Source organism: Python bivittatus, unplaced genomic scaffold (genome assembly GCF_059951505.1).
Source record: "Python bivittatus isolate LINGU-HERP-01145 unplaced genomic scaffold, Pbiv_v1 ctg000350_np1212, whole genome shotgun sequence".
Lineage (NCBI taxonomy): Eukaryota > Metazoa > Chordata > Lepidosauria > Squamata > Pythonidae > Python > Python bivittatus.
Genome location: NW_028277074.1, coordinates 33,227,702 through 33,239,953, shown reverse-complemented (window position 1 = coordinate 33,239,953; position 12,252 = coordinate 33,227,702). Strand labels below are relative to the sequence as shown.

Genomic DNA, 12,252 nt, shown 5'->3' with positions numbered 1-12,252 from the left:
TAGACATGCTGTAAAATAAATCTAAATAAATCCAAGAGGAAGCATCTTTTAAAAACTGTTACTTGGAATCAACATTAAATCTGTTTCACAAATAAGTAACTTAGCCTAGTTTTTCTTCTAGGCCACAAATACAATGACAAGCCTGGCTGTACTACCTTGCGAGTTATATTTTAATGCTGCCCTAGTATTCTCTTATGAATGTGCAGAAGTAGTTCCAGGTATTATTGGCTGTGAGCTACCTTTAACATCCAACCCCAGTCCTAGACTCAGTTAATATTCCCAGTGTAAAGAGTTGCTTAATGTTCTCAGCAGCCTCTGTCCCCTATTAGTTTCAGTGCTTTCTTTTACTGTAGTAAAGGCCTTTCACATCCTTTATTTAGTTAGCATCATGCCTCTTGAGATCTGCAAGGTCATAAATGTAGTCAGATGAGTGATTTGAAGGAATAAGAGAACATAATTCAAAGGACATTTTTACACCAATTAATTCACATTTGGTGCTGGTTATCTTATCAGTGAATGAGAGAAAACAAGCAACACTGGGTCATTTACTGGAAGCATTTACCAGAGTTCAGATTGTACCAATAGTTGTCAGACATACTCATGCTGCATATTATTTTGCTTTACATTTACATCCATGATCTCATAATTATCATGTATCCATATTTTTGAGTTACTGGTGAATATTAGAAATATATGCTAGGAAATGTGTTCAGTTTACAAACTAGCCATAAAAATTTATTTTACCGCTGAAATGATGAAACAAAAATAAAATTTGGTGATTTATCAGATGATCTAAAAATAACACACTTTTTGTAGCTACCTAAGACCTAAAAAAAGCTAATGTCAAGATATAAAATAATTATGACAATGTACACATAAATACATAATCATACCTAAAAATGATGTTATGCTTTATTTTGTTTCTCCTTCTGTTATATTTGTAGTTTATTTAAAGTATTTTAATGGGTTTCTTTAAAATTCAGATTCGAAGAATATAATATATATGTATATAATATATACATTAGCATCATAATATTTCTGAAAGTCGATGAATTAAAGAACGCTTTTCTTTCAGCAGTTTATGTATACACTTTTTCCTGTTTTCAAATGATAGAGTATGTTGATCCTTTTTATTAGCAATCTGCAATACATATTGATATTTGGGATTATACAGATGTACGTAGATAATTGCATTTAAAAATAAGGGCATTGCTGGAAATGCCTAAGTATCCTCTTCATTTGATTCTACAGCTGTCTCAAACCTGGATGCAGAAAGCAAACTGAATGTCTATTACCATGCACCTTGGCACCAGGAGAGAAACATTTTCCTTCCTTCCACCAGACCAGCGTGTGTAGAGGAGCTGCATCGCCACGCCAAGCTGAACTTGAGAGCCTTGAGGAGGGGTAATTTTTTTTTTCTGTATAATTTACAAAAATCCAAATATATGTTCTGGTGTAATTAATGAAATAGTAGCCCATGATAGATTATGTTTCTCTCTAATAGGATGTTAATTCATCTTTACTTTGATCAGCTGTCTTTCACTGGTTAGGTCACAGGTCCAACAAAGCCAATCTAAGTATGACCGAGTTGTCTCTGACATTTTAATTTTTTTAAATTCTGGGAAGGCTGCAAAATACAGGGGAAGGCCAGTTTAGGTCTTGAAATTTTTCTTCTCATCTCATCCTTACACTAAAACCCACTCAGCTAGTTTATCTTTGCTACCAAAACCTCTCTTGTACAAGGATCATTGTTTTTCTGTCTGAAAACACACTTGTAAAACAGTACTACAGATCACTGAGCGTATCACTTTGCAGGAATGTGAATTTGAAAACCAGCTTGCCTTTAATTTTTTTTAATTGGTCAGGTCTATAAAGTATACATTAGTCTTCCAGGAACTTTGATTAACTGGTTAGGAAAAATAAAACCCTGTCATTACTTTCAGCTAGCAATTCAATAATATTGGAGAAGCCAACCACACAACATTCATCTGTAATAAATTAAGTCAAATCATGTCATCTTCACATCAAGCCAGCTCTTGGTGTTTTCATGAACAGGTCCATGTAGCTATTTTAGAACAATATAATAGTTTGCCATTGTCTTCTTTCATTGTTTTCTCAATTTCTCAATCTTGCCCACATTTTGGTATTTCCTGGCAGTCTTTCCTCCAAGTTTATTCACCAGGTCTAAACTGTTTTTAACATTTTTTCAAGGTAAGCTTGGTTAGTTGTTGCCATCTGCTAAGGCAATAAGTTTAGATGAGGTCTATTGTACATAAATTTATTCCCCCTTCCCCCATTGTAATACACATGTACCTGAGGACTTAGATTTCATTCCATCTGATAGGAATAGTTGATAGATTCTGCTTTTGAATTCTTAAAAATTTATTCTGCCCTTGGATATTAATATAAATAAGCTGTGCAGTTCCTATCATTTAAGAAAAATAATAGCATATTAAAAATGTGGGTAACTGCTTTAAAATAATATATTAAATAATTTCTTAGTAAATAGAGAGTAAGACTTATTTTAAAAGCATTGCAAAGAGCTAAAAAGGAAAATATTATTATAGTGATATTAACATTATAATAGAGCTGTTCTGTATGTTAGCTGTTCTGCATCATAGCTGTTTTAGATAAATTTAATCTTCTTCTGCCATCTTGTGGTCAGGAAATAATTTCTTAAACAGAGAATATAAAACAAAAATATACTAAGACCAGACTTTTAATATGTTTCCAAAAGCTAATGCCATATATAATTTAAGCTATACATTATACTTCTACTGTACTGTTATTTTTAAAACCTTTTATCAAAATACAATCACATTCAAGTTTGCCTTAGATGTTTTACATCATTTGTAGAGCAATTTTTTGTCTCTGGATAGTCAAAGTTACATCATAACATCTTCATTCATTACCATGTCGGCTTTATTAGTGGCAGGTACTAAATGAAGGAGAACAAATGAAAACAGAATTTGTCTTTTTTGTGTTACATTTTTCACAGGTATAAGTTTCATCATAGAATCCAATAAAAAGCAAAGTGATAGAGAAAAAGGAATTAGTTGAGGAATATTTGTAAGTAAGCATTTGTGCCTTCGAGTCAGTTTTTCACTCCAGGTGACTGCCTGGACAAGTCCCTACAGTTTTCTTGGCAAGGTTGTTCAGAAGTGGTTTGCCATTGCCTCCTTCCTAGGGCTGAGAGAGGGGACTGGCCCAAGGTCACCCAGCTGGCTTTGTGCCTTAGGCAGACTAGAACTCATAGTCTCCCAATTTTTAGCCTGATGCCTTAACCACTACACCAAACTGGCTTTATCACTGAGGGAGCCACTTTTTTAGAAAGTTCCACCACTTTTCACTGAATGAGATAATGTAGCAGTTTAGAGATACTTCCAATCAAATATCTGTGTTTGTGGCGTGAATTCATTAGGAGACTTTAGAGAAACCCACATTTTCATTCTCAGTAACTATACCATTTACAACATGAGGATAATCATTCCGAAAGTCAAAATATATTGGCAGAACTATGTATAGACAGTTACTGTATGTAATTCATAACTAAGTGTAGTTACCATGCAGCGCATCTGGATTGAAGTACAGGTATTTTATGTCAGGAGCCTATTTTTAAATTTATATCTTGCTGAACAATGCTCTTGTTATTGCTTACAGAGCACCGAAACCAGGGTGATAACAGAGAACAAAAAACTGTGAGCCAAATTGTGGTAGCTCCCCCATTTCCCTCTTTTCCTGTGATCTACAGTAAGAAGAAAAAAGAGACTAAGGACCATCGCTTGCTAAAAGTAAGTTCCGCCTTGTCTCCTAAATGCACCTCTGATGTATTAGTATGGTTTACATTACCAGCAATTTATCCAGCCAAACATCTTTGTCTTTAAATGTCAACTGACAGAGAAAAATTTGCCAGGTAATGCCAGGAGAAACAGCATCTGCCAAGCTTCTATCACATTGCTAATAAAGGTGAAGCTTAATTATCAGTAGATTACAAAATGAACAACAATTATATGGTATTCCTATCTCAATTTCCTACTGTTACATTTCCTAATCAAGCTACAGATTTTTTAAAAATGTTTACAATATTCTTTATCTTGGTATCACTATAAATTCTAAATTTAAATACAGGATAATTTTTAGCAGATGGGTAGCCATTTGTGTTAGTCAGAAGGAGCCTGCACCAGGGGACATGCATTTATTGGTGGCAATAATTATCAATAAAGCAATAGCATGAAGAGTTCCATTATAAAATAGTCATGCTGGTGTATTAACTAGAGAAGATGCCATCAAATAGTCTTCTTTTATCAAATGACAATTAAAAAATTATCGCAAGATTCTTTAGGATTGATGAATGGCTTAGTTTCTTCTAAACTATTATCCTTCAGGTGGGTGGGACTATAACTCCAGAATTCAAATTCACACCAAATATGGCAAAAGAGAAATTGTAGTACCAATACAGATACAGGGCACCATGTTAGAAAAGGCTGGTTTTATTATGTTTCACACTGAAAGAAAGTGGCCTTGTTACTCTGGGGCATCTAAAGTTTTCAAGCACTCTATGAGAATAGAGGGGGAAGTGAGGTACCATCTATCTGTGGACCAATGGTTCTGCTTTGCATCACATGATCACTTGGGTATCTACAGCAGGGAAAGAGAGAAAATGAACAGTGCATCATGAAGCTGTGATGCAAATTCTACACCTTTTGTACTTGTGTCACTGCAAAATTTGCATTGTAGCATCAGATGTGGGTTTTTTTTCATGTTGATGAAATCTCAGCTTGCGGTAGATACCCCTGCCTGATCAGCTGACTCAGTTTGCTTCTGGAGGGAAAATTCTCAAGTCAGATCTATAAAACTGTAGATGAGATTCACCAGACACCATCCGAGATTAGATGGAGCACACATTTTCCTTGTCCCTCTGAATGTCTCCTCTGGTCCAAGTTGTTTAAAGGATAGCAGTCAGTGAGCTGACTGAAAAGATGTTTGCCAGGTTCTGAAATGGAAAAGTGAATGTAATGCCCCCTGGTTTCTGTTTATCAAGTGGACATGTTCCTTCTCATGGAATTGAATTTCTCCTGCCTGCCATTCTGAATTACATGCTTTCTCTTTGGTACTAGGTAAAAATTGGCATACCTTCCCTCCCCCCAAAATTTGCACATCCATTTCAAGAAAATAAAGCCAGCACAATAGCAATTATTTGCCTTCACTGAAACTAATGTTTGAATCAGGAAAGAAGTAATTCTTCCATGTTTTTCTGTACACTTTCACAGGCCTCACTTTCACTTACATTGTGTAGCATCTAGTTACAATAAATGCTTTAACATTGCATCTACACATTCACATACTAGCAAGTTCAGCATAAGTATACTAATGATTTCACAGAATCATAAATGTTAGAAAGGAACCTTTTGGTGACTGAGTCCAACTCTGTATTCTCTACTGGAATCCACGTTAAAGCATCCTTTATGGATGGCTGTCCTCCCTCTGCTTGAACACATCAAGTGAAGGGAAGCTACCACTTAATGAATGAATCCAATGTTGAACAATTCTTATTGTATTTGAAGAAGGCTATCTTTCCATAGTATTGTCTTCTCAAACCATCTTTTGTGCTGAGAGTGTATGGTGTTTTGCAGCTCATTGTCTTTCTTTCAGCTTTCCCCAAACTGGTGCCCTCCAAACATTTGAATTATGACTCCCATCATTCTCAGCCACCGTGGCCAATTTCAACGTTAAGTCATATGGACAATGTTATTATTGATTTATTACATTTCTACATCACCTATGGCAATCAGTTTCCTGGATATTGTACATACAATATAAAACAAATTAATCTAAAACAATAAAGACAATATTACAGAGAAAAAATTAAAAGTTGCTTTAATGCTGCAGTGGGTTAACCATAATAAATAAAGTTAAATAATAAAGTTACCAGCAGAAAAGCATTTAATAACTCTTTTAAAAAACTTCTGGGGAAATAAAAAAGATATTCTTAATCTGGAGATCTACTAAGATTATACCTTCTTGTGTATAGGTCTATACCACTCTCCTCTCTGAACCATGCTGATGACATCATTTAAGAGCCAGTGCCTATTGGAACGGTGTGACTGTCTGCAGTAGGACTTCCATATGAGCTGGAGTCCTGCACTTTCAGACAGATGTTGTATTTGTGGATGGCAGTGCTGCACTCTGCACCTCATATGTTGGATTATGAGTTGGGCTTCTGCCTGATGCAAAGAAGAACCAATTTCTGTAGCAGAATTCCTTACACCAGTATTTCTCAACCTTGGCAGCTCGAAAATGTATGGACTTCAACTCCCAGAATTCCCCAGCCAGCATGCTGGCTGGGGAATTCTGGGAGTTGAGGTCCATACATCTTCGGGTTGCCAAGGTTAAGAAATACTGCCTCACAGCATAGAAATGTTCAAAGCCAACCTACTTCCTGAAAAAGAGATGGTGGGAAGTGCTATTTCGAAAAATGAACTGTATGATACAACACCAATGTCTGAACAATATGTATGAGCCACTATACACTCACTTATATGCCTTGGGAGCCCACAACACAAGTTACCATGTGTTTAGTGCTCCATCCCTGATAAAGAAGGCTAGAAGTCACCCTCTCGGGGAGATGGGCAGCGTATAAATTTAACAATAAATGAATTTTAAAAATGTCTGCCCCTTCTCTCCCATTTCCTGCCTTTTAATGGTTTTCCTTCTGGAAGACATTTTTAAAAAAGATTTCTGTGGTGGTATGATTAAGGTTGGTGTTACTATGGACAGGCTTGTAGTAACCTTCCTCACCCCATGTCCCCCATGTGGCTGCAAAGGGGTGAAAACTACAAAAGCAATGGAGACATGATCATTTTCACAGGACACCTCTATGATGTCATTTCAGTCTTTGGGGTGAGGTGAACCAACTCAGTCGCTGGTAGGTAGTTCACATGACATGAGAGGAAATAGTTGACAGGGAGGGTAGTAATTAAAGTCCAAAGCATCTGATAAGCACAACTATATGCTGATCAGTGTTTTCTGTAGCAATCAACAAGTTTGCCTCAATTTGATTTGGAACTGGGCTTAACTATTTCACTACCCCACCTCCATCCTCACCTTTCCAAACCAAGCGTTATTGGGCTTATGCCATACTGTGTTTGTATCTAATAGCATCCTTGTCATAATCAGAAGCAGCACAGGGTCCAAAGTGTCTTTTACCTGGCCAGGAGCCTGCAGCCCTCCAAAAAACCTCTTCTCTCTTTCACTGCTCTTTTTCCATACCACTTTTCCATACCAGCATTCCAGGGGCATGAAATTTGGAGTGTGTCTCTAATGATACCTAACACATCAAGTGAGGACAGGTCAGTTCCATTCAATATCCAAGCAAAAGAATAAATTTGGGGTTAGTTCTTTTTTTGTATTTGAGGTAAACTCTCTGATTTGGAATCTAAATTCATATTACAAACTTAGGCTAGTAAAAACTTCAGTGATTTTGTTTGTTTGTTTTTTAAACAGAGTGCCTTTTGTTAGACCAAAGATGGTACGCTTGGAGTATGTTACAACTCTGCATCCTGTGATGTACTAGCTCTTTATAAGTTATACACAGTTCATTTCATCAGAAGAAATTCCATGACTGGATGATTTGAGATTAATAGGCAAAAGTTACAAATCTGATACTGTCCACACCCATTTCAATGGTTTGACTACATAGTATGTTCTAAAACCCCAGAAACCAGAGAGAATTGAATTAAACAATCAGTACATGGTTTGCTGCCTTAAGGATGATATTGTCAACTATCAGAGAGCTTGTTTGGGAAAAATTTGCATACATGATTACTTTTATGCCCATTAACATTCCCCATGTAGCTAACCACTCTGTCTAAATAAACATATGGAAACTAAGGAACAAATTATGATTGATAAATGGGTTCTCATGACAAAAAACTTTATAGATTTATATTGTTTATTTCTCACAGGGACAGTATGCAGTGAAGAAACTTTTTAATGCTAAACCATGCATTTCAGATATACTTTGATCAAAAGCACAGAAACATTTGTTCTATGTGTTTTAATTTTCTCATCATTTCCCCCTCCCCCCACATTTCATGTTTATAGTTTTACAGAACCCGCTCGTCTTCCCCCACTGAGTGTTGCCACATGACCCCATGGAGTAAAAAGGTATTGGAAGATCACTAAATAAAACCTTCTCATATAATCTGTCCCTTTCACTCCCTAATCCTGTTTCCTGCTGCTTTTTGGCTGACTAATTTTGTTGTCTTTATTTCATGCTCTTATCGACAAAGAACATCAACTTTTCTTCACCCCTCCCATTTGGTGTTAAGTTTTACTAGATTTAAAAGTAGATGAGCAAGTTTCCTTTTGCTGATTAATTTTAAATGCCTGTACTAAATTTGTATGCAGCTGAAAAAAAATAGATGGCAATCTCAAAAAACTACTAGAATGTGTCCAATGATATTAAAGCCACAGCATGGACCCAGTCAAAGGACTGTTATCACTGCTATTGTTTGCTGAAGAGACACTGCTGGCAGACAGTCAGAGATTGTGGTCAGGTCACTTCACTCCCTTTGTCCAAAGACATTGTTATGCAGGGAAGGTATTGGACACAAAATGCAAGCTAATGCAGGCTATTTGGGGAGGGGGGGCTTTTTTTTTTTGCATGCACCAACTTTTTTCGCTCAGAGGTTACCTAGGAAACAAAGTCTTTTGTGCTCGTAGTTTATATGAACTATTCATGGCTGCTAGGGACAGCACAAAAGCTGAACAGATAAAGAAAGTGGCAGTGTTTTCCTAACCCAGAGATGGACAGAAATATTTTCCAAGAAGACGGGTCCCTTTTATGTTTTTGTGTATAGTTTTGCAGCCATTTCTGACAAGGTAAGAAAAGTAGCTTGATGTAACTTGCATAAATCGCTGTGAAGTGCAGCCTTCAGCATAGACGTAGGGGATTAAGAATGATTGTGAGTCTATTTTGTGCCGTCAGCAGGAACGTTGGGCAAAACATTTATTACAAAAAAATAAACTAAAGTTAATTTGACTGTGGTCCTTAGTTATAAAAAATAAAAGTATTTAAATGCTCTGACAGATTTTAAAAATGCACAGATTAAATCTTATCCCTTTAACGGCAGCTAAAAGAATGAAATGCTTCCAAATAAACATAAAGGCAAAATATCAAGGAGTCATCAGAACCGAAGCTGAAAACTAAAATTAGATAAGAAACAGACTCTTCATGATGACTTCTTCCAGTATATAACAGTATAATGTTAGATTAAATGAAAAATACACACTTTAAAGATTGGGAAAAGATGTATTTATCATTCAAGTAGTTGCCATTTTTCAGTTCTGTGAACATTTGCACACATTGTCCTAATCTTTTACTCTCACATAGTAAAGCGAGAAAGCACAACTGCCCTGCTTTCTTTTTTAAAAAAATATTCTATGCTTTGAGGTCGTTGGTCTCTCTTAATTCCTTTTTCTCTTTTATGCTTGTTTAAATTGTGTGTTCTGAATTACATCTGCATGATTACTAGATATTCTAAAGGTGCTGGTTCAAACTTTACTTTTTAATTTTCCTTTTGATATCTGATATTTATTATCAGATGGCTGTGTTCGCATGACACACTTAACTTGGTGACCAAAAACCCATTTTCTGGTCCAACACCATATGGTAAACAGTAAATTAATCAAATGAGCCAGGTTTGTATTCCACAGCAGCTGCTAACAACTACCCCAGGGTTAGCACTACTGAAGCTCAGGATTTGTGAATACATCCACTAGATCATAACCTGACATGGTTAAGTATGTTATATGGACACAGTGAATGCACCCCTTTAGTTGACTCTAAATGCATACCTTGGGGCTCCTATGTTTCAATTCTGTTAATTTCAGAGAGACTTTGCTTTGAAATTAAATCAGGTATTTTAAAAATCTAAAATATTATGTGTACAGGTAGTCAGTCCCCAGGTTAAGAACACCCGGTTACAGACGACCCATAGTTAAGAACGGAGCTTATTGTAGCAAAATTCGAGTTAAATACACAACGATTTGAGTTAAATACACAATGGTTTGAGTTAATTACACAATATTACTTATACAATATTATACAATAATACTGTTCTGGCTTACATACAAATTTGGCTTAAGGACAGAACTTGGGAGCGGAACTCATTTGTAAACTGGAAACTACCTGTACTTCTTTCAAAATATGTTGAACTCATGAGAACAATTCTTAGGGCCATACTACAGTTCTACTGAAATCAATGCTGCTTAAAGTAATATTACTCAGGATCAGGTATGGTTGTAAGCCATATGTAAATTGTTAAGTATACATTTGTAAGTTTGCATGCAATTAATGTGACATGAATGTTTGTTGATGCTTATTTTTAACAAAATGAATACATTCAAACGTACATATAGCTGCAGAAATGGCATGGATCATACAGATAACCCAGATGTCTGCTAAGCATAAGCATACAGAATTAGAAACTTCTACTTAAAAATTTATGTTAATCTCCAGTTCTGAAATTAGCCTTCCAGTGCTAGTGCATTCCAGATGCATTGCCTTACAATTCTCTTCTTCCCTTCCAAGACAACAAAGATGGGTACCGATAATGGGGATAACTACAATCATCCATCTTAAGCGGTGATGCCTTAAATGTTTCCAGTAGGTGATATGTTTTGTATCTGCTATATGACCATTGAAAAAAAAAATTCTTATAAGCGCCAAAGAACTCTTCCTTCCTTTTTTTACTTCCAATTCTCACCATCTTGTTGTTTGTCATGGGTATTGATTTTGATTGTATTTATTTACAGTCCCACCCTTCTGAGGAAGAAGATACAGATGTCATGTTAGGGCAGAGGCCGAAAAACCCAATACATAATATACCTTCTACACTGGATAAGCAAACAAATTGGAGCAAAGCACTACCTCTCCCAACTCCAGAGGAAAAAATGAAGCAAGATGCCCAAGTGATTTCCTCTTGCATTATCCCCATCAATGTCACTGGTACAAATCTCTTACTTCTTTTGTTGTTGTTGTTGTTGTTGACTTGAAGGTATTTTATCACTTATTTTATCACAGTATCTCTCTAAATGTAGGATTTTACAAACAGCAAATATAAAGCTTCTGAAACAAGTATTAAGTTTGATATCCACTAAGACGGGAATGAGTCCCATTACATTCAGTGAGAATGACTTCACATTAAACTTCTATACTGTGATTATCCATGGACACTGACGTTGATATAATTGGATTAAAAAGGCGTAGTTGTATTCAGCAACTGTGTGATACTCATGTTTGTTATGTGCTGGAATATCCCTTAAAACAGTGAAATATTTCTCACTAACAACTTATGTTATTGTCATGAGTGCTACAGCAAATTAGTAGCATTCTAGCATTTGCTTGAATGCCTTCCATAGTGCTTCAAAGCCAAAAGTGTAGGAGTAATATTCTAATTGATTTATAGGATTTATTTTAAAATTCCCTTCACTTATCAGAAGGCAGTATCCACATATAATATATAGAGATCTACTTTCCATTTAGGATTGTCATAAAAAGAGAAAGAGACACACAATATAAAGTCAAAATGGTAATCCATGTCTAGTACTGTCTCTGAATTAGCTGTATCGGCTCATTCGTCTTTCATCTCATTCCATGGAGAGGGAGCATTACGCCAAAAATAAAACTGTCATGAAGAGTAGAGGAAGCTATCCATTTAGATCTCAAAAGTTTCTCTATATACAGTATTGCCTCTGAGTGCTCATGAAGGTTTCCATATCATTACACAGTACAAAAATAATAATACCTTTACAAAGTAATCAAAAATAAAAATAGCCACTATCAAAGTTAATACACTGCTTAAAAATTGATAGCCACCAGTGGCATAAAAATATCTCAGTTGCCTGCCAAAAACAATAAACAAGGGGCATACCTCTGCTTCTTCTTTTTTTTTAAAGAGATATTGGGCTTTTCAAGTGATAACCACTAGATCTATGTAAATACTTTGAAGAGGCACTTTGTTCATGAATTCAGTGTTCCTCTGAATCAGCTCCTCAAAGTATCAAAGCCACCACTGGAAACCTTGATATATTTAAGGTTTATCAAGGTCTTACCCAAAGTCTTGTGGAAATGAAGGGGCTTCTTACTGTTGCCATCACCCATCACCCACAATGAACTGATTCCCTGTCTGCTTGGTGCTGTGAGCAATAACAGATCCACTACTGAGGCCCATAAGGGACATTGCAATT

At 36.0% G+C, this 12,252-nt stretch overlaps 1 protein-coding gene across 2 annotated transcripts in view; it reads left to right on the top strand.

Annotated features, from left to right (window-relative positions):
• Positions 1 to 12,252, top strand: part of NHS (NHS actin remodeling regulator) — a 247,593-nt gene that overhangs the window by 217,490 nt on the left and 17,851 nt on the right. The window contains exons 2-5 of one of the 2 annotated variants that reach the window (XM_088144890.1): positions 1,252 to 1,404; positions 3,661 to 3,791; positions 8,104 to 8,166; positions 10,819 to 11,011. In XM_088144890.1, coding sequence (XP_088001016.1) covers positions 1,252 to 1,404; positions 3,661 to 3,791; positions 8,104 to 8,166; positions 10,819 to 11,011 — 540 coding nt within the window. The remainder of the gene's footprint in view (positions 1 to 1,251; positions 1,405 to 3,660; positions 3,792 to 8,103; positions 8,167 to 10,818; positions 11,012 to 12,252) is intronic. The other variant, XM_088144891.1, reaches the window with a different exon arrangement.